The sequence below is a fragment of the Oncorhynchus clarkii genome, chromosome 20 (assembly GCF_045791955.1).
Source record: "Oncorhynchus clarkii lewisi isolate Uvic-CL-2024 chromosome 20, UVic_Ocla_1.0, whole genome shotgun sequence".
Classification (NCBI taxonomy): domain Eukaryota; kingdom Metazoa; phylum Chordata; class Actinopteri; order Salmoniformes; family Salmonidae; genus Oncorhynchus; species Oncorhynchus clarkii.
In genome coordinates this window covers 44,826,369-44,850,077 of record NC_092166.1, presented here as the reverse complement: position 1 = coordinate 44,850,077, position 23,709 = coordinate 44,826,369, and the positions used below count along the sequence as shown (strand labels likewise).

The 23,709-nt window shown below is 41.4% G+C and overlaps 1 protein-coding gene across 2 annotated transcripts; it reads left to right on the top strand.

Annotated features, from left to right (window-relative positions):
• The first annotated feature begins 750 nt into the window (after nt 1-750).
• On the top strand, nt 751-23,596 carry LOC139376411 (eomesodermin-like). Of its 2 annotated transcripts, none has more exons than XM_071118979.1 (6): nt 751-1,664; nt 13,503-13,657; nt 14,338-14,459; nt 18,493-18,651; nt 18,961-19,022; nt 19,355-23,596. In XM_071118979.1, the coding sequence occupies exons 1-6, from the start codon at nt 1,117-1,119 to the stop codon at nt 20,148-20,150; spliced, it is 1,842 nt and encodes a 613-aa protein (XP_070975080.1). In that variant the 5' UTR covers nt 751-1,116; the 3' UTR covers nt 20,151-23,596. The 2 variants fall into 2 exon arrangements, with proteins under 2 accessions (XP_070975080.1, XP_070975078.1); XM_071118977.1 differs by having other exon boundaries at nt 781-1,664; nt 19,322-23,596.
• Nucleotides 23,597-23,709: the final 113 nt, after the last annotated feature.

Here is a 23,709-nt window from a genome sequence, read left to right as displayed (position 1 = left end):
ATTATGACAACATGAATCCCAGAAATGTGTATGCGTTTATATCGTAAGGTTATGATTAAACGAAAGACTAACCATTAACTTGTTTTTGTTTGTTTGTTCGTTTTTAAAACAAAAGGGCAAAATATTGTGGGCCAAAATCAGAGGCTATCGAAGAATAGGCGAAGAACAGTTAGGGTATGACTATCTTATCAAGCTATAGGAATAATTTACATCTGATGAACAATATGCCTATATGTATGTACATGTTTATTATATGTTTAATTTCTCTGTATGCTGTATTCAAAATGACTAATTTGTCATTAGGCTATTAGGCCTAGTACAGTAGCATTATAGTAGGTTACTACTAAGTAATCATAATAATATTGTTGATGTTGTTATTATTATAATGTTCATTATAACGGGTTAATGATTTTATCATTGCCTACCTGCATCTGCCACTACAATAAAATATTGAGTTTATTTTGATCACATGCAATTCCAGTAATCAATGGACTGTATTATTTATATTTCCTAAAATGTGTTATTGACCTTAAGTAGCCTAAAGTGAGAAAACGTTGCACTCACAACCGTTTCAGAGAGTTTAATAGTTTGACAATTGTTTATCGTGTTGTCTGCTTAGTTAGAATATATGAGCCGCACGAGCAAGTCCTTGAGAATTGGGGAGGGTCTTTGCGAAATTCAAGCCTATCACGTCCAGCTTCGGCATCAGACCCACCTCCAGCCAATTACCAATCGCAAAATGTATATATCATAGGTTAGGAAGCAGGGCATGTGTTTGAGACACTGGTAGGGACTCTTGGAAAAAAATACAAGGCAATTATTTCCGAAGGTTAACGATAAAATCATTAACCCGTGACTTTTACTAAAAATATTGCCTATTTCTTGATATATTGAAATTGAGGGTGCGTTTTCCAGAAGTCGATAGACCTATTGTTCTATGAACTTTAGAACGTATTATTTAGTTATTGGGTGAACAAAAAACGGTAGGTGGACGAAATGTTGATTTGTGTGCCTTTATCTCAAAATCGTTAAACGCGCTTTCATTCCACTCGACTTGAAACAAAAGGGGCACGGTGAACCTATGACATTGCGCATACACTGAGACTGGGGCTGCACATGGGCGGCATAGGTCCCAATCTTTATCTCAGTATGTTGAATGGGACTGATACGCAAACTTTCGGAAAAGACACCGATATCAACAATCACCTTCAACGCAGCAAGGATTTAGCGGAGTTCAAAATGGGAATTCAGGACACCAGGTTATATTACCAAGACGCAATTCAAAACGGACAAGACGGGTTGGTACTGCCATACCACGCAGACCAAACTGTGGCAGGTTTCGGAGCACAATCCGGGAGGTTTTACTCACCAACTCCCCTCAATAGCTGCCACTTCAGCAGTGTCAGGTCGCCAACTAGAAACGGAATGGGACAGACTTATTTACCGACGGGAGGCGAAGGTTTCTCGACAACTAGCAAAGAAGTTTACCCTGCCTCTCCAGAGAGTTATTCCGCACCCTTTCAACACGGGTACCCTCGCACTCCGCTCTACCCATTACCTGGGCTACAGGTGTGCGGGAAGACGCAGGCTCTCCTCAACAACTATCCTCTGTGGGCGAAGTTCCACAAATACCAAACGGAAATGATCATAACGAAACAGGGACGGTGAGTAAAAAAGCAAATTCCCTCAGAGGGAAACGTTATTGCCTGTTTATTATAAGCCTATAGCATCTGATGTAGACACCAAATGACAATAAACTGGGCACAGACGTCAGTTCCAAATGTATTTTTTTGGTTGAGTTGTCAACTAACGTGAATTCAACATGACACCATGACAATGGATTTAAGCTAAACGTTGGTAAAAAAAAAAATAATAATCTAATCCCTTTGATGATTTTTTTTCCAAATCCAATCAGTTGATACAACATCATCACACGTATTGTTTTCGGTGGAAATGAGGTGGAAACAACATGAATTCAACCAGCAAAATGTGTTAGTTCCTTCCATAGGTACTGTAGGCCTAGGTCAATCGCGCTAAAAAGTTTTTGACAGGTCTCAAGGCATGAGAACATGTGAGCTAATCATTGGTGAGAAGTTCAGGGAAAGTTGTTCCTTGGTGCATTGCTCATGTTTTCCTCAAACTCATTTCTAAATATTGTATGTGTAGGCTACATAATGTTAGCCATATCAGTGTGTGCCAAACTGCCAAAGCCGAGTATGTCACACGAACATTAATTGGGCCTATAAGAATGAATCCAGACACGGCATGAGACTATTGACCCGCTACAGACTAACAAAGTGCTCAAAAATATTCCGGCTTGTTTATTAGATATTAATTCATATGATGCACAAAACATAATCATTTACATGTTAAGCTAACTGGCTATTTTAGTTGTTGCTTTTTGCCCATCATGAAATCTGCATGCTATTTAAGCTTAACTTTAAATAAACTCCAACATTGTGAGCTTCTCACATATTTTTCTAGTTTTCCTTTGCATATTTTTTTAAATTATATGTTCTAACTGATTTAACTTGTGCAACTTATCATGAACATTTTAGGCAAAGCAATCCAAGTTCTCATGCCTGGTTTGAGTCCAATGTGCTATGATGAGGAGCATAATTACTAGCCACAATATCATGGAAATATTGTTGCTGGAAAACATTATGATACTTCAGCCTGACTCCCTGAAGTGCATGCCGAGTGTATCACCACGCTGGCATAATCCCTGTCTCTAATTGAACCATTTTCCTATTTGTTTCAAATGCAATTTTGTGCTGCTACAATGGTAAATATGAAAATAAAACCTTATTCCAAATTAAAAGAACACTCCCACTTCTCTGTAATGGTTTAAATCAGTGACAGTTGGTTCAGGTTCTGTCAATCGCATTCATCTCTCTACTCGAATCATTACTATCATGATTGTGTAGGCCTACAGTATATTGGTGCTTGCCTCTGTGTATGTCTGTGTGTGCGTTTGTCAGTTTTTGATATAACCTCTCCTGGCAGATAACCCTGTGGAAAATGACAGTCTGGTCATGGTTATCTCGGCTCTTATAATTAAAGTAATTAATGCATATCTTAAAATACACATATTGCCATGCCCCCCGCCACCCCCCTTCACACACACACGCAAACACAGAGGCACAGGCAACATACATGCCTACATAATCATGATATTAATGATCACATGCACATTGAATTGAAAAACTGTATGTGTAAACAGACTTACCACCAAATAGCTACTCTCATGATATCATTTTCCACTGATAGTGAAAGAAAAGTATTGGAACCATTGGGTTCTCTAATGCTACTCACTTCCAATGGAGCCAAGTGAAAGGGTGAGAGAGAGACACAGAGAGAGACACAGAGAGAGAGAGACAGAGAGACTCAGAGAGAGACATAGACACACAGAGAGAAAGACCGAGAGAGAGACACAGAGAGAGACTCATAAAGAGACATAGAGAGACCCAGAGAGAGACAGAGAGAGAGACTCAGAGAGAGAGACATAGAGACTCAGAGAGAGAGACTCATAAAGAGACAGAGACTCAGAGAGAGACTCAGAGAGACATACTGTAGAGAGAGAGACATGGAGAGACACATAGAGAGACATACTGTAGAGAGAGAGACATAGAGAGAGCATGCAAGTGCACGAAAGAAAGGGAGAGAGAGGGGTATGGGGTGAAGGGCAGAGCAGGCACCAGCGAGACTTCAGATGGCCATACACAGAGCAGTGGTGCTAGGCACCTTTTGAAGTCCAGGAAGGAAGGCAAGCTTTTTTTCCTTTTTCTTCACTCACACCTCTTCTCTGGTACAGTTAAGAGTATAGGGAGTGAGGATCCCATTCCCTCAGAAGAACAAGTCTGGCCTTTTGAAATGTGCAGCAATCCCTAGGCATGCAGCAGGGGCAAGGGTTCTCCTGCTCTTTTCAAGTGTTCCTGTAAGACAAGACCAATTAATTTAACATGGGCTTGGACCAGCCATCTCCACCACCACTGACTCTTTGACTCATGGCAGTGGCAATGGAACCATATCTGTTGGTGAGAGGTTGCTATTGATTGTGATAGTGGTCCACCATGTACTTAGATTGCTGATAGAAACATAATTGAGGAGATTATGTTAGGTGCTGGTTCAACATGATTGGAATTTAAAACTTCTTGGCGCACCCATCTTTTTAGCTGGATAATTTTCGTCAACATCCGCTGAATTGCAGAGCACCAAATTCAAATTAAATGACTAAAAATATTTAATTTTCATGAAATCACAAGTACAATATAGCAAAACACAGCTTAGCTTGTTGTTAATCCACCTTGCGTGTCAGATTTCAAAAAAGCTTTTCGGCGAAAGCTATCCAAGCGTTTATGTAATGGCATCTCTCTCAGCAGACTAAACATTACAAACAGCTAGCAGCAAAGTAGATTGGTCACGAAAGTCAGAAAAGCAATAAAATGAATCGCTTATTACCTTTGATGATCTTCGGATGTTTGCACTCACGAGACTCCCAGTTACACAATAAATGTTCCTTTTGTTCCATAAAGATTATTTTTATATCCAAAATACCATTTGTTTGGCGCGTTATGTTCAGAAATCCACAGCCTCGAGCAGTCACGACGGGGCAGACGAAAATTCCAAATAGTATCCGTAAAGTTCGTAGAAACATGTCAAACGTTTTTTATAATAAATCCTCAGGTTGTTTTTACAATAAATAATTGATAATATTTCAACCGTAGCTTCTTCAATAGGGGAGAGAGAGAAAATGTCTCCTCCAAGCTGCTCACACATGCAAAATGCTGCTGGCACCCAGCCATCCACTGACGTGATGTGATCTTTCTCGCTCATTTTTTCAGAATAAAAGCCTGAAACTATGTCGAAAGACTGTTCACACCATGTGGAAGCCATGGGAAAATGAATCTGGTTGATATCCCTTTAAATGGAGGGAAGGGATGCAATGGACCAGGGAGCTTTCAAAATAGAAGGAACTTCCTCTTTGGATTTTCCTCAGGTTTTCGCCTGCAATATCAGTTCTATTATACTCACAGACAATATTTTGACAGTTTTGGAAACTTTAGTGTTTTCTATCCTAATCTGACAATTATATGCATATTCTAGATTCTGGGCCTGAGAAATAGTCAGTTTCATTTGGGTACGTTTTTCATCCAAACATCAAAATACTGCCCCCTACACTCAAGAGGTTTTAACCAAGACATGCATTTTTAGCAACAACTGCATTCAGCCATTGTTAGGTTTCAGAAACGTCTCTTGTCAAAGAAGACATGAGCATTGTGTTGTGTGCTTTTTGGATTGTTGTAGTATTCAAATTTGGAATACTCTATAATTTGATGACATCTCTAACTGTTATTGATCTATAGCAAGATGTTTTCTTGGACAGAGATATGATTGAGTAAGTTCTTACAGTGTAGGCAGCCCATTTCAGAGGAAGAGTTCTGCCCTAACCTGAGACTCACGGGAATCATGGTAACCTGCTCAGAGAGAAAATACATCTCTGTCTCTCTGGTTCAATGAATCTCGGTAATGTTGTGAGAAACACATCAAGTAAGCACATCAAGTATATATTTCTCACTTAATATGTTCCAAAAAAACATTTAAACATACAAAATTGTAACTAGGATCAATCAATCACAATGTAATTAAACCATTGTGTTTTGACTGTTTATAACCCATTTATAAATAAACAAGTAATGAACACGCCTCAAAGGATAAAGTAGAGTTTTTGTTGATTGGTTTTAAGTGTCTTTGGTCCTATAAAAGTACTATATAAATCCAATGTTTGTAATATATTTTTTTACTATTCAAGTTCATGGAGTAATACTATGTTGGCCGTTGACACTGTAGCAGAAAGTGTTGGACGTTTTAGGCTTTTAGGTTTATTTACTGTAGCTGTCGAGTTGTTTCTGAAAACTGGGGTTAAATTAAAATGCACATAAGCGTTTGTAGAGATATAGCAATCAGTGTCTGTCAACATCAAGTGCAACCTAGTCTGTGTCTGGGTAATGCATATATGCTCCACCTCTCTCTCTCCAGTGAAGCAGAAGTAGGACTATTTCAAGGTTTTGATGTCTTAGGCTTTTTAAACAACTTGTCACATCCTGTACAGATGTTGGTGTGTGCATACATAAAGTATGCAGTGTCTTGCAGAAACCTCTAATACCAACTTTTCAGAAGGAACTAACCCAAGTACTTCCTATATGCTCTGATGTTTAGGTTCTCATCGCCTCTTGAAAGATGTCGAGAATGGGGAGCATGTCAGGCCTCTACAGTGTGACCATTTTACTCACACTGTAGTAAAATAGTTTAGGAGCACAAATTTCTTTGTGTGTGACTAAATTTTTTAACTTAGGCGCACACATGCTACTTATTCTGCCCTTGAGTTGCGTTCCCATGCAAAACTAGACAGATAGCTAACAACTAAGTCTTCAATAAAACTCCCAAGGCGTGACTTTTCTTGAATGAATATATTGAAAACGTTTATGTTGTGAAACTGCAAAATACAGAAAAGAATATACTTTAGTATTCAATTCACACCGAAACACTGTAGCTGTACATTATACATTTGAAGTTGCATAAATACAAAGCACGCGCTAAGGTACCATGCATCTGGCATGATGCCAAACCATATAGCTAATTGTTACTCATATGGTAATTGGCTCCTTTCATTACTCTAATAATGTACAACCATTTATGTAGAATAACAAAGCATATTACACTAGGAACAGTAACAAAACTACAGTATTGTATATTTTACAATTCGTTTGCATGACGCACGAGCAAAGTAATACAGCTAACGACATACATGAAAGGCATTGCAATTTGTGAGGAAATGCAACCAACCAATATGTAAGCAACTCTATCAATAACAAGATTATAATCATTAGCTAAATGCTAGAATTGAATTTACAAACAAATATTTTCCAAGGCTGAAGCGTGACAAGAAATAACTACATTGAAAGACCTGCACCGTAGCGTTGTTTGTAGCTGCTTCTATGCGTGCAGAACAAATTCTCTACTTCCTGTTTGCGTAGTCTTTCTAAGTACCAGAAACATCCACTAGGGGGCAAATAACACCATTGAACACAATGAAAATCCAATTGAACCATTGTAATAAAATAATCTGTTACCTTCTAACAGGATGGCAGCACACTACTTGTAAAAAAAATATATATATTTAAAGTCCGCGTTGCCGTAGAGCCCTGCATGTATGGTGGCACCCACTCATAGAAACCTTTGATTTGAAGTTCATTAGTGATGCACCGATATGACATTTTTGGCCGATACCGATATCCAATATTTTCCTTGCCAAAACAAAACTGATACCGATATCCAATATTTACAATTCTAGCAGCCTTTTAAGCATTCTACTACAGTTACACACACACACACATGGACGCAACACATGGACGCAGCGGTCTAAGGCACTGCATCTCAGTGCAAGAGGCGTCACTACAGTCCCTGGTTTGAATCCCGGCTGTATCACATCCGGCCGTGATTGGGAGTCCCATGGGGCAGCACATAATTGGCCCAGCGTTGTCCGGGTTTGGCCGGGGTAGTCTGTCAACTGACTTGCATAGTTAAATAAAGGTTACACACACGCACACACACCACACTGACCAAAAAGTTATTTTGTTGGCATTTACGTATGTCCCCATTACCAGTAAAACATAATCAAAACCTATTTCTTTCACATACTTGCTATGCTGTTTCGTTGTCCATTTGTTCAGTCATTTCATTCTCAACCAGGACTTCTATGGAATACCGTTTGGGTCTTTGCATGTCTATAAATATACTATTTAACACTATTTGGCGTGTGAATAACACTATTTGACATGTTAAGTAAGCTTGTTGACCAATCAGGACTTGAATGTGACTTGAATCACATAATAATTGAACGCTTTCATACATTGTTTTACGTAGTTATTACACATTGATTACACTATCACTCGTATTTCATATGTCACAATGAGTCATCGATATGTATGCTATGATGCTGGTAAAGTTGTCTCGCACACCTACAGTGCTGGCCATTTTTAAAAAAGCTAGCTAGCTCATGGATGCAAACAATGTTCTTCCCCAAAAACATAGCAAAACGACATAATCTGTTTCAATAGCTATAGTTAGCTAGCTAACTATAAGGCTAGGTGTCATCATCTAAAATTACCCTAATTTTTAAGACCGTTCTTATTTGACTAATGGGGGTCGGACCCATCTGTAAAGCTATCCACAATAAGGATTAGCCACAATAGTGGACTTTAAGGTTAGCCTTCAAAATAAAGTATGACATAATTTACTATTCGTATTCATTTGCATCACTGTCAATGACATATTTTTATTTTGAAGGTAAACCGCAAATTCCACTATTGTGCCTAATCCTTATTGTGGCTAGCTTCACAACACATAAGCTAGCTGGCTGCTTATAATGTTTGCTTTTGGCCACAGGGTTAAGTAGCTGGCTAGCTATTTAGTTTCATGAATTGAAGTTCAATTTCAATAGGCGAACAACAAGTGGCAACTTAGCAAATACTTACTCACAAGGATTCCTAAATCATTGCTAAGAATAATGAAAATGACTGCAGTTTCTACTGGTCATTGTTTTCAGGCTGGTTGTATTGATGCTAGCTAGGTGCCAAGCTAAAGCTATCTACCCCGGAAGTTGCGTTTGAACAAATTATGCTTAACTCTTTGATCTCTAGGGGCGCTATTTCATTTTTGGATAAAAAACGTTCCCGTTTTAAGCGCGATATTTTGTCACGAAAAGATGCTCGACTATGCATATTCTTGACAGTTTTTGAAAGAAAACACTCTGAAGTTTCAGAATCTGCAAAGATATTGTCTGTAAGTGCCCCAGAACTCATTCTACAGGCGAAACCAAGATGATGCGTCAACCAGGAAATGAGCAGAATTTCTGAAGCTCTGTTTTCCATTGTCTCCTTATATGGCTGTGATTGCGCAAGGAATGAGCCTACACTTTCTGTCGTTCCCCCAAGGTGTTAGCAGCATTGTGACGTATTTGTAGGCATATCATTGGAAGATTGACCATAAGAGACTACATTTTCCAAGTGTCCGCCTGGTGTCCTGCGTGGAATTCGGTGCGCAATTGCCAGCTGCTTGTACTTTTCCATTTGATTGAGGGGAGAAACCATGCTTCCACGAACGATATATCATTGAAGAGATATGTGAAAAACACCTTGAGGATTGATTCTAAACAACGCTTGCCATGTTTTCAGTCGATATTATGGAGTTAATTTGGAAAAAAGTTCGCGTTTTGAGGACTGAATTTTCGTTTTGGTTTTTGGTAGCCAAATGTGATGTGCAAAACGGAGCTATTTCTAATACACAAAGAATCTTTTTGGGAAAAACTGAGCATCTGCTATCTAACTGAGAGTCTCCTCATTGAAAACATCCGAAGTTCTTCAAAGGTAAATGATTTTATTTGAAGGCTTTTATGTTTTTGTTGAAATCTTGCGTGCTGGATGCTAACGCTAATGCTAACGCTAAATGCTACGCTAGCTAGCCACTTTTACACAAATGATTGTTTTCCTATGGTTGAGAAGCATATTTTGAAAATCTGAGATGACAGTGTTGTTTACAAAAGGCTAAGCTTGAGAGATGGCATATTTATTTCATTTCATTTGCGATTTTCATGAATAGTTAACGTTGCGTTATGGTAATGAGCTTAGGTCTGTAAATAGAATCCCGGATCCGGGTTTGGTAGACGCAACAGGTTTTAATTACCAACACGGTATTGTAAACACATCGTTCGTGGCCGGTGTTTACTTGTTTCCTGACTTTTTTGTACAGCTTTGACAGTGCTATTGTATCTTTTTTGACACGCAAAGATCCAAATGTCGTGAAGCTGATAGCAGTGAGGCTATTACTGTGTAACTCCGGTAGGGCAACATCTGAAAAATAGAGCACTTGGTAGTGTTAACCGGTGCTCGACCAGTCGGCGAAAGCCAACATCACCCACGACTGAGAATGGTTGATTGTCAAGGGCAGTGAATTCCATTATCTTGGCTTTAATGGATTTTGCCTTTGCGTTGTCTCACTGAAATGTTCTTACTCTTTCAAATGACTGCTTGACTTGTTGACTGCTCGATCCACACGGCAGACATTGTGGGTTAGTTTAGGAATGCTGTGTGTTGCAAGTATAGCGCAAAATTTTACGTCATGTTCCTTCGTTTTCAGCAAAAATATGTTGTTTGAATATATTCTGTGTATTTTAATTACTGTCCAGCCAAAATCTAAAGTCCAATGCAAACAGTACATTATCAATCATATCTTCATAGTGTATCAAATAACATCATCTGACTATATTCATGAGCTGCTGTTCGGTTTTCTGTCTACACAAAGGTTCTCTGTACCGTACCTCGATCCATTGGATAGAGAATAGGTGCCTATAAATAGTGTGATACTCTCCTTGTGTCCAGCAGCAGCTGTAGACTGGCATGTTTTCATCACCGATGATCAAGTGTACATGTGTGGTGACATAAACTGGACCTGAAATCCTGTCCTGTTGAATCAGTGGGTGCACTCAAGCAGAAAAGTCTTCTCCCCTGTGAATATGCAGTCACTCACCGGCTTCTGCTTCACATCCCCAGGGCTACCCCCTTTCTCTTTCTCTCTAACCCAGCCGATGTTTGTTTGTCATTGAGCTTTGTTTTTCCCAACTACACCCACATGTTGAATGATTGGCTGTCTGGCAAGTATTTGACTTAAATATGCTGATTTAGTTAGAACAGGTACTACCTGTGGCACCACAGTCCCTGTCCTTCCAGACAGGTTTCGGCTAAAGACAGTAGTGTAGGAGTCAATAGACATGGAATCGTGGCATGGCTAGACCAGTCTGTGGCTGCCCACTCTGTCAGGCTCTCTGCCTTTCAGACTCAGCCAGAGAAGTTTCCAGATCTCATCCTGCATAATCAATAATGAAAACCCCTGAACCTCCCCCACATCTCTGTGGCTCGCCTTTTGGTTTCCTCTCGACAAGTTCTGATTTCCTATAAAAGGCCTCAGTTTAAATAAGTCTGACAATATCAGTGAAGGAAAATGTCAGCTATCAGTGTTCTTGTTTTCTGTTTTAGGGTAATGGGGTTCCACTCATGACTCAAACAGTGCCAGTGTCTGTTTTCACTTATATTAAACACAGCCATGGAAGGAGAAACCTATCACCTGTTATGTCCTAGCAGCTAAGGAGCTGCCACAATACTTGGGTTTCACAGAGATTTGAGATTGATTGTTGCACTGGACTGCCCATGATTCAGGTAGACATATTCATATCCAACAGTGTGGAGATTTACTGTAAAAGGAAAAAATATCATCACCTAATTGTATTTTGTCTTACCATAGGGTATGATGTGTGTAAGGTCTCGTGTGGGTTTTGTCAATGACACATTTCCGCGTACAGATATGACAGCCTCTTCCATCTTGTCACATAAAAGCATGCAGAACAAACACAAACCAAACTGATTTTATAACAATGTCACAACCTAAGGTGGTCTGTTTTCTGAATACATGTTAATTTATTATATAGCATTCTGGCACAGATCCTTTGCGTTCCCTAATGTCTGTCATTGAAGAGGAGAGGTTAACGCTGTCTCAGCAGAGTACAGTTTGCCTTGACTAATTGACTGTGGTATTGAAATCTGTGAGATACACACATATGCCATGCACACACACCCAATTGGAGTAGGAGTTACCCTCCAGAGTGGATGCCCTCTGCCCCCCCCCCACACACACACACACAAACAAACATTTGCCCCCAAAAGAAATGTCTCTTTATACACCTCACTTGTTTTACACTGCTAAATGCTGAAAGTGCTTGAGGGTCGAGCAGACTGAATTTAAATGAGCTGACTTTATAGGCTCACACCAAGTGGAAAAGGTAATGCCCCTTCTGTCATACCGAGGTAGACAGGGCTGTCAGTGTAAGAGGCAGAGAGTAGCTCTCTCTCAATCTCTGCTATAGTATTGTAGCATTACATACGTTACCATGGTTTCATTTAAAGCAACCCACATATAACCCTATAAAAAGTAAGTGCCTTCAGTATTAATTCGGAATATTATAGCAGAAATTGCCTTCATATTCTCACCATAGTAGTCAACCAACAAATAACCCTCTAAAACGTAAGCACCTTCAGTATTAATGATGAATATCGTAGCAGAAATTGCATTCAGGTTCTCACCATAATAGTAATTTCCTGAGTTGGCTAGTTGGTGGTGGTGGTGAGAGTATCTGGAAAGGAAGTGTGTTTTTAGCACAGCTTTTTGAACCACTAAGGAGTGGGCACAGCATTATCTGATCAAGTATCTACCTTCACTAGAGGCACACTATCTCGGTCTATGTGTTGCGTTGGAAGTGCTATACAGCTATAGCCTCAGGTACTATGAAGTATCAAAACAGCGGGCCAAAAGCATGCCGCGAATCTTGAGCAACATCAATTACCCTGTGCTTATCTCAAACAGCCACAACCTGCAGTATCATAACGAAGGCATATACAGCCTAGTGTAAACTGATATGTATAGTGTATATGCCAGGGTGTCAAAGGGCAAGGGGTTATAAAATGTACACCGGCTTAGAGACCGTTAATCCACGCCGACAGAAAGTAATCCTGTGGTTGTGTTGTGCCATGCTGTCCCGGTAGCCTTGTGTGTGTGTGTGTGTGTTTTACAGTACATTATGTATGTATGAGTGTGTTTTTCCTGTTTTTGGACAAACTTTACCCTCCATTTCCCCACTGTATTGCCTTGGGACAGGCTGACCTCCCCGTTACCTCCTCAGTGACTGCCCCGGTGATCAAATCAGTTCACCAAGTAAAGCTCCAGCAATCAGACGCTGCTTTCTGGCCCATCTTTTATTAACAGCCATATTAAATATTCACCTCCACTACAACACCCTGCCCCCCCTCTCCTATCACCCGCTCTGCCCCTCAGCCATCTGACCTCACACAGAAGAAACACACACAGAGCTTTTAAAAAGAAATCCCCTCTCTATCTTGCTCGATGTTGTTTCTGACAAAGATGCCTTGGGGTTGGTTCAGATTGTAGTACAATTTGTAGCTCGAAGTAGATTTAGTTATTCTGATGGTAGTGTTGTAAAAGCTGTCAAGTCAAGAAATGTTTGTGTATTTTAATTCCAATTGTTTGTACTGTGTATATCCACATTGGAATAATGGGGGTAAAACGTGTACACCACACATTATAAGGTTATTAGAAAGAGCAATACAGTATCATGTTTGTGTTTCTCTCTGGAATAATTCCACTCAAACTATATTTTGCTATTTGTTTCGTTAGTCAACTGTCCCAAAGTCTTTTTGACTGTATCAACAGTGGACTAATAAAACAAATACCAAGAAATGCATTTTTTTGTGGTATTTTCCTTTCAATTAAATCTTGCCCTATAAGAATGTACTACAGTACATCTCTTTTGTTGTATTTTAACCAAATAGATCTCCCTCTTCTCTCATCTGACCATGATTTCTCTTCTACTCTAGGAGGATGTTCCCCTTCCTGAGTTTCAACATCAGCGTTCTGGACCCGTCAGCCCACTACAATGTGTATGTGGACGTGGTCCTGGCTGACCAGCACCACTGGAGGTACCAGGGAGGCAAGTGGGTCCAGTGTGGCAAAGCAGAGGGCAACATGCCAGGTATGATTGTACTATAATTAAGCAAAAGGCCAGAGGGGTTGTGGTATATGAACAATATACCACTGCTAAGGGCTGTTCTTAAGATTCACTGTGGTATGTTGGCCGTATACCACAAACCCAGAGGGGCCTTATAGCTATTATAAACTGGTTACTAACATAATTAGAACAGTTCAAAGTAAGGTTTTGTCACACCCGTGGTATACGGTCTGATAAACCACAGCTTTCAGCCAATCACTATTCAGAGCTCGAGCCACCCAGTTTATAATATTTCCACACCACACTCTCTGTCATCCATACAGCTCCAATCAATGACATACAGTGGTACAATCAGTGAATCCCCAATACTCCTCCAGAGTAGCCTTGAGAGTTAGAGCATCAATTTGAACTACCACGCAGCACTGCAGTCATCGAAATAGGTCAACCTGTGTCATAGCAGGTATGGTGGCTGTGTGGCACCGGACTTATTACAGTGTAGTGGTAGTTGTGGTAACATTGCCATGGTAGCTAACGATTATGTGGTGGCAGGTTAGAATGTTGTTGTGCCGATGTTAACTGGAGCTGTGATTGTGTAGTAGGGCATTTGCTTGTAAATTATTTGTGAAGCATTTATGTAGGCTTATGTAGACTTATAAAGGGCTCAAGAATGCTTCATTAACGTTGTTATTAACTCTTTCCCATAGGGAACAGGATGTATATGCACCCAGACTCTCCCAACACAGGGGCTCACTGGATGAGGCAGGAGGTGTCGTTTGGCAAGCTCAAGCTCACCAATAACAAGGGCAGCTCCAACAACGTTGCACAGGTAACAGAATACAGTATGCTCAGAAAGTCATTTAAATATGTCAGAAAATCCTAGTGTTTTATGTTGTTGGTTTTTTGCTGTTTGTGTGTTTGTTCAGTAGTTTGAATATTTATCCAAATTAGATTTTCTATTGATGGTGCTTTTGATCGTATTTCATGGTCGTCATAGTAGGGGTGCTGAGGGTGCACCCCCCCCCCCCCCCAGAAAAAAACTAAAAATTATGAAAAATATATGTATATAATGTGAGGTCAACCGATTATGATTTTTCAACGCCGATACCGATACACCAAAAAAAGCTGATACCGATTAATCGGACGATTTTTATTTAAATATATATTTGTAATAATGACAATTACAACACTACTGAATGAACACTTTTATTTTAACTTAATATAATACATCAATAAAAATCTGTTTAGTCTCAAATAAATAATGAAACATGTTCAATTTGGTTTAAATAATGCAAAAACACAGTGTTTGAGAAGAAAGTAATAGTGCAATATGTGCCATGTAAAAAAGCTAATGTTTAAGTTCCTTGCTTAGAAAATGGTAACATATGAAAGCTGGTGGTTCCTTTTAACATGAGTCTTCAATATTCCCAGTTAAGAAGTTTTAGGTTATAGTTATTATAGGAATTATAGGATAATTTCTCTCTATACCATTTGTATTTCATATACCTTTGACTATTGGATGTTCTTATTATAGGCACTATAGTATTGCCAGCCTAATGTCGGGAGTTGATAGGCTTAAAGTCATAAAGAGTGCTGTGCTTCAAGCATTGCGAAGAGCTGCTGGCAAACGCAGGAAAGTGCTGTTTGATTGAATGCTTACGAGCCTGCTGCTGCCTACCACCTCTGTCAGACTGCTCTATCAAATATCAAATCATAGACATAATTACAATATAATAAACACACAGAAATACGAGCCTTAGGTCATTAATATGGTCAAATCCGGAAACTATCATTTCGCAAACAAAACGTTTATTCTTTCAGTGAAATACGGAACCGTTCTGTATTTAATCGAACGGGTGGCTTCCATAAGTCTAAATTTTGCTGGCTGAAGTTCAGGCAAGTCTTTGTTAGGAAGAAATGGTCTTCACACAGTTTGCAATGAGCCAGGCGGCCCAAACTGCTGCATATTCCCTGACTCTGCCTGCACAGAACACAAGAGAAGTGACACAATTTCCCTAGTTAATATTGCCTGCTAACATGAATTTATTTTAACTAAATATGCAGGTTTAAAAAAATAAACTTGTGTATTGATTTTAAGAAAAGCATTGCTGTTTATGGTTAGGTACATTGGTGCAATGGCAGTGCAAATGCGCTTGTTAAATCATCACCCGTTTGGCGAAATAAGCTGTGATTCGATGATAAATTAACAGGCACCACATTGATTATTTGCAGGACAAGCTAGTTAGACTAGTAATATCATCAACCACGTGTAGTTAACAAGTGATTATATTAAGATGTATTGTTTTTTATAAGATAAGTTTAATGCTTGCTAGCTAGCAACTTACCTTGACTCCTTGCTGCACTCGCGTAACAGGTGGTCAGCCTGCCACGCAGTCTCCTCATGGAATGCAATGTAATCGGCGTCCAAAAATGCCGATTACCAATTGTTTTGAAAACTTGAAATCGGCTCTAATTAATCGGCCATGCTGATTAATCGGTCGACCTCTAATATATATATATATATACACACAGTGCTTTCGGAAAGTATTCAGACCACTTAACTTTTTCCACATTTTGTTACGTATTAAAAATAAAAACATATACCGTATTTACATAAGTATTCAGAACCAATTCTGTGAAACTCGAAATTGAGCTCAGGTGCATCCTGTTTCCATTGATCATCCTTGAGATGTTTCTACAACTTGATTGCAGTGCATGTCAGAGCAAAAACCAAGCCATGAGGTCGAAGGAATTGACCGTAGAGATCCATCATACTTATATGGAAGAAGTTTGGAACCATCAAGACTCTTCCTAGTGCTGGCCACCCAGCCAAACTGTGCCATCAGGGGAGAAGGGCCTTGTTCAGGGAGGTGACCAGGAACCCGATGGTCACTCTGAAAGAGCTCCAGAGTTCCTCTGTGAAGATGGGAGAACCTTCCAGAAGGACAATCATCTCTGCAGCACTCCACTAATCAGGCCTTTATGGTTGAGTGGCCATATGGAAGTCACTCCTCAGTAAAAGGTACATGCCAGCCCACTTGGAGTTTGCCAAAAGGCACGTAAAGACTCTCAGACCATGAGAAACAAGATTCTCTGGTCTGATGAAACCAAGATGGAACTCTTTGGCCTGAATGCCAAGCGTCACATCTGAAGGAAACCTGGCACCAGCCCCCACATTTACATAAGTATTCAGACTCTTTACTCAGTACTTTTGTTGAAGCACCTTTGGCAGCAATTACAGCCTCAAGTCTTCTTGGGTATGACGCTACAAGCTTGGCACACCTGTATTTTGGGAGTTTCTCCCTTTCTTCTGTGCAGATCCTCTCAAACTCTGTCAGGTTCGATGGGGAGCGTTGCTGCACAGATATTTTCAGGTCTCTCCAGAGATGTTCAAATGTGTTGAAGTCCGGGCTCTGACTGAGCCACTCAAGGAATTTCGGAGACTTGTCCCGAAGCCACTCCTGCATTGTCTTGGCTGTGTGCTTAGGGTTGTTGTCCTGTTGGAAGGTGACCCTTCGCCACAGTCGGAGGTCCTGAGCACTCTGGAGCAGGTTTTCATCAAGGATCTCTCTGTACTTTGTGCCGTTCATCTTTGCTTCGATCCTGATTAGCCTCCCAGTCCCTGCCCTTGAAACATCCCCACAGCATGATGCTGCCACCACCATGCTTCACTGTAGGGATGGTGCCAGGTCTCCTCTAGATGTGACGCTTGACATTCAGGACAAATAATTCAATATTGGTTTCATCAGACCAGAGAATCTTGTTTCTCATAGTCAGAGTCATTTAGGTGCCTTTTGGCAAATTCTAAGTGGGCTGTCATGTGCCTTTTTAGCGAGGAGTGGTTTCCATCTGGTCACTCTACCAAAAAGGCCTGATTGATGGAGTGCTGCAGAGATGGTTGTCCTTGTGAAAGTTTCTCCCATCGCCACAGAGGAATTCTGGAGCTCTGTCAGAGTGACCGTCGGGTTCTTGGTCACCTCCCTGACCAAGGTCCGCCTCCCCCAATATGGCCAGGCGGCCAGTTCTAGGAAGAGTATTGGTGGTTCCAAACTTCTTCCATTTAAGAATGATGGAGGCCACTGTGTTCTTGAGGACCTTCCATGCTGCAGAAATCTTTTGGTACCCTTCCCCAGATCTGTGCCTCAATTACAATCCTGTCTCGGAGCTCTGTGGACAATTCTTTCTACCTCATGGCTTGGTTTTTGCTCTGACATGCAACTGTGGGAACTTATATAGGCAGGTGTGTCCCTTTCCAAATTATGTCCAATCAATTGAATTTACCACAGGTGGACTCCAATCAAGTTGTAGAAACATCTCAAGGATGATCGATAGAAACAGGATGCATCTGAGCTCAATTTCGAGTCTCATAGCAAAGGGTCTGAATACTTATGGAAATAAGGTATTTCTGTTTATAATTTTTAGAAATTAGCAAACATTTATTAAAACCTGCTTTTCCTTTGTCATTATGGGGTATTGTCTGTAGATCAATGAGGGAAAATAATTATTTAATCAATTTTAGAATAAGGCTGTAACGTATTGTGGAAAACATGTGGAAAAAGTGAAGGGGTCTGAATACGCTGTGTGTGTGTGTGTGTGTGTGTGTGTGTGTGTGTGTGTGTGTTCTCACAAATGTAGTGCACTGGGCCTTTACTAGTCCTGTATTAGCAGACCGATGTAGCCATCTGTAGCGCGGACAACACATTTGTTTCAGCGCCGCCCCCCTCCCCCTTTGACCCAAAATTCTCAGCATCCCCCCTCTCCTCCCACAGCGAAAAATATCGCAGCACCCCCCACTACTTCCTAAGGCTATGATGGTCATAATGCTCTTCTATAACTAACTCTACAGTGCTGTTCCCTCTTAGATGATCGTGCTGCAGTCACTCCATAAGTACCAGCCGCGGCTGCACATCATTGAGGTGAAGGACGATGGTTCTGAGGACCCCTTCCTCACCACCAAGGCCCAGACCTTCATCTTTCCGGAGAACCAATTCATCGCTGTCACAGCCTATCAAAATGCAGACGTGAGTCACCTCGCCTGACCTCAACAGCTCATTGGGCGTGCCCTTTTCCATAGCGTATCATAGACAATTATAACTTAATTAGGAATAGAAGTATACTCGCACAAAGGTGCCAAAGCAGAAGACTTTCCCATGATAAGAAAATAAACTGTGTGTAACCCTCATTAATTATTTCATGCAGTCAGTGATCTCTCTCTCTCCCTCTCTCTCTCTGTTTCTAATGCATCTACGCTCTCACACTCTCTCTCCAACGATCTGTCTGTCCTATCCTTGCCCCCTCTCCCATCCTGTCTCCTGCTATTTCTTACACAGATCACTCAGCTGAAAATAGACCATAACCCCTTTGCTAAAGGTTTCCGGGACAGTTATGACACGTGAGTATGCCAGAAAATAACTGAATTAATAAAGAGAAAACAAAACCCTGCTCTCCAGAGGGGCCTCTAGTCTTGAATGAGAATGTTTAAAGCCGCTCTATGTCTATACAAGCAGGCGCTGAGGCACAGTGTTCACACACCTACTCAGTCCAACCGTATCAACACTAGATATCTCCATCTAATATATCATGTAAAATTGCTAACGCTAGTAGGCCTATGTATTTCTATCTCACAAAGATGTGTTGATATGAGTAGGCGTCAGAAGCCTTTTAGTTGATTGAGAGATATTTTTGGCTTAGGTTTTGCCAGGAAGTAACACCTCCCCTGCCTAGGCTGTATGCACCGCCTGACACGGACCGCCTCACCCCGTCCCCCACCGAGGGCCAGCAGTTTTTGGCGGGGACCTGCTACACACAGGGGTACCTGACGGACCAGTACATGAACCCGCTGCCCCAGAGCCGATTCTACAGCCGGGAGCACATGGCTGCGATGGGCCAGCAGTCCAAAGACCCCTCAGCCAGCCCCCACAGCCGCTGGTACCTTTCCCCCCAGCAGAGTGTCACCTCCAACCGGCTGGACTTCAACACCTACGAGAGTGACTTTGCTAGTAACAGCTTCTACAAGCCCTTTCCCCTGCAGACGTCGGCCCACCACGCGCTGGGCTACTACGGGGACAGCCCCTTCGCCTCTGCCAGCGTATCCGTCTCGGGAGCCTCCTCAGCAGCCTGGACCACCAGCCGACCCTCCCCTCAGTACCTTAACCACCCCCACCCCAGTAAAGCCGGCCCCAGTCTAGGCTGGTTCAGGCCCGTGTCCTCTACCAACTCCTCCTCTTCAGGTCCCGCCAGGCTCCACCCCCCATCCCTGCTAGAGCCGCTCCGCCCCCCACCCCCACTACAGGACAAGCCCAAGGAGGTGGGGGGAGAGGACCCCTGGCTGGAACCCCCCTCGGTCAAATCAGTGGACTCGGCCGACTCCGGCCTGTTCGAGAGTGGGGTGGAGAGCAAGAAACCGCGAGTGTCGCCCTACGCCTCTAGCACGGAGAACTCGCCACCCACCCGCAGTGCGGAGGTCTGTGAAAAGGACAGCAGTAGTGACGCCGGCTACTACGGCTTTTACACCCACTGAGCCCCCCACCCACCACGTAAATACCCTCTCCTAGTGTCCTACCCGATCCTCTTTGTGCTTTAGTATCTCCCACATGGCCGTGTGTCTCTGCCTGTCCAATGAAGTCATGTAATGGCGCTGGACTGGAGCTCAATTGGCTACGGAAGTCCAACAACAAAAGGGTGAAGACAAGTCAGATATCTTGTACCTCAGCTATTTTCACACACACACACACACATATATATATATATACTTACTTTACAAATAGAGTATAGCCCAAACGTGTGGCTACTCTACTCATAAGGCCCTCTCTTTGTGTGTTGGCTACGTGTTTCAGAACAAGGACCCTTTGAGGTCAGACACTAACACTTTGAAGGTGACTGTCAAAGTGTGTGAGGGCCAAAGAGCCAAGGCGATTTGACTGGGTCCACTGACACTGCCCTAGAGACACGTAGACACAACGACACGCAGACCTGTGACTTAAGTCTTTCTAACGTTTGGGGATTAGAAAATAAGACGTCTGCACACCTGCTGACAGACCCCTGCAGGGACTGTCCGGTCTTCCCACGTCACACACACACACACTTACACAATCGCCCACACACTTTCTCTCTCTCACACACACATGCTCACGCACAGACATTTCTCTATTCTCCCAACTCTTTTAGTGTATGATCACAATTACATGCCCCAATGTACTAAGATGCAGACAAGACTTGTTGCATGTTAATAACATAATTGAATAATTTCTGACTTATCCTCCCTCTACTGTCTGAGGAGATTGCAACTCCCCCTTGTGACAGCAGTGAAAAACTGCAAGCTGAGGGTCGAGCACACAGGCCAGAGGTCAGGTGTCAGAGGTGAGGGGGACCTTAGCCCTGAAGTGGCAACGCTAATCAGCCTCAAGCCCGACGGGACAGTCTTCCTCTGGTCTTCTGAAGCCTACAGCAGGTCTGTCATTTAGAACTATTGGCCTTAGCAGCCAATAGGAGTCGCCACTCTGAAAGACTCACAACACAATGGAATTCAACATATCTCACAGACACTCTGGAGGCAACTACAATAGCGATTCATTTGAATTTGTAAGCGCACAAAGGGAACCTAAATCATTGGATGAATTTACTCTCAGGCTTCCATCCCAGACCATTTCAGGGAGCTGCGTTCAGTATTACAGGGTAAAAGTTTTTGACGGTTTCACTGTAACAGAGGTCGCCCTCTGTGTGATTTAAATCAATCTGAGAGTGCCCCCGTCAACACACAAATAAAGACCACAATCAATAACTGCATTAAAACGGGGGCCACTCGGACAACACACACTGGAAATCCTACTAACAGAGAGCTGATAATGACACACACAAACACACAGACACAATCATAATGCCAAAAGCCCATTATATGGTCTACACAGGGTAATAGTAATATAGGGTAGTATTTGTATTTATTTATTGGATTTGATGACCTCTGTTGCTTCTCCATTTCCACCCACCCCGATACCAGGCAAATATGTATCCTAGGGCTAAGAGAGAGCCAAACAGACAGGGTACATGTAGCCTATGTATTGTCACTCCCAGGCTTGGTTAGGGTGACCTGACAGACCATGTCCACCCCCAGACGTTAGGTTCATCATGTCGTGACAAAGGCGCAGCTTCCTGGCAAGGTGACAAGAGATCTATAGAGAGAGAGAGAGAGCCTCCAGTCTGAGCTGATCAGAGCCCTGGCCTTCACAAGGTGCTAATGACCACAGACAACTATTGGGTGACAGTCAGCCACTCACTCAGAGGACCCTGGGATAGTGGTGGTCTTAAACCACGTATTGCTGGGTTTGTGTGCTCCAATTGCAAGGCCATCAGAAAAGAGACAGGAATGTAATTTAAGGCAAGACCTCATTATTTATCACACTTCTGTAGCTAAAGTATGTGATTACAGTATATGATGCACAGAGGACAGACATGGTATAATTAGCATTTAGTGAGTGACAGGCCAACCATGAAAACATGACTCATAAACACAGTCAACCACTCACACTGGAAGGTGACAAACACATCCACTTTAAAATAAAAATAAAAAGAATAGAGGTCTGTGTGTCTATAGTCAACACTGCTGGCTAAGATTGAATATACTTCATGTAAGATATAATTGTATTAAAAAAAACATGCATATACAGTATACTAGATGTTCATTTTGTTGACCTCATCAAAGTGTTTTTATATTATTCATTCATGACTTATATACAGGAGGTGCCAACTTTCAAAAGGAAATTCTGCCATTTGTGTCAGGCTAATCAGGGATTCGCTGACAAAAACTGGAGCAATAGGATGGAAAAGACAATCGGGTCTGTGGTATTGCAGAACTCTATATTAAGTATGTTTGTAAACAGAAAGACATCCCTAAACGGAACTAATCTTGACTACTGTGACACCATCATAATGGAATAATGCTGCAGCACAGTAAAGGTCTCGCACAGGACATTGGACTGACTTCATGTTTTTAAATAGGGAAAGGGAATAAACTGGAACTTGAAAAGTCAAGCAAGATGTTTTCTTATGCAGAATCTTATGCTGGACACTGTACAAAAATATTATATTGCTTCCTGAACATTTTGGTTTTACCCTTAAGCAGTTTAAATGAAAAAAACGAAAAAAGGACGAGGTTTCTTAATATATCTTAACTTAAAAATTAGAGTTGTTTGATAAGAGGTGGAGAGTTATTTACGTTATTTAAGTGCAATTATTTATAAGGTGTTCAATATGGCAAGAGCAATTAAAAACGTTGGTTTTATCAAATGCTATGGAAATGTGCTGACATTTTACTCTGTATCTTTTTGTATGTTACACTGGCACTGAACCTGCACTAACGTGACAGCTAGTGAGTGTCTCTGTTGGGGGAAATAGAGAATTCTGTATGTGTGGTGTGGACTCCTCAGAACTGCCACCTAGTGGTAATCTTACTCCTTACAATGAGCAAAACAAACCCAACTCGTGACAATAGAAATCTTCCGTAAACACTCCATAACCGATGATTATTTTCCATCCTTTAACGTTCATGTCCCCAATATCAGAATAAACCTGTGAATGGGAAATGTAGTCCCCTGGGATTGCCATTGTCTACAGAAGTAATGATGACTTTAAAAGGCTTAGAGAATAAGGTGTAGACTTGAAAGGTCAAATTCTCCATCCAACATTGGATAGTGAATCATCTTCCTTTGTGTTTAATGTGCACTGTTTGTCTTGGAGTAGGGCACCTTCCATTCTGTGAGATGAATTATCCTCACGTTTTATAGAGGTGTATAAATCATCATGAACTCAATCGGTCCGAGGAGGCTTGAAAGGGATACAGACTCAGATGATTCAGGAATGCAGTAGAGAAATGCAAAATATTGTGTTTGATTTATTCTAATGTAAAATAAAGACTTGAATGGCAGAAAACAGGGGGAAAAAATGTTATTTATTAAAGGTGGCTTACGTGTGTATTGTACTGTTGTTTTTTATTCATGAATTAAAGTTTAACTACCTTAAATCACAACTGTTTGGTTTGGTATCTCATTGAATGTAAATACAAACTATTGAATAATAGCCATATA

Coding starts and splice junctions, on each gene's coding strand:
- LOC139376411 (XM_071118977.1), top strand. CDS start 1,117: ATGGGCGGCATAGGTCCCAATCTTTATCTCAGTATGTTGAATGGGACT. Junction 1,665..13,502: donor ATCATAACGAAACAGGGACG/GTGAGTAAAAAA, acceptor CTTCTACTCTAG/GAGGATGTTCCCCTTCCTGA. Junction 13,658..14,337: donor AGCAGAGGGCAACATGCCAG/GTATGATTGTAC, acceptor TCTTTCCCATAG/GGAACAGGATGTATATGCAC.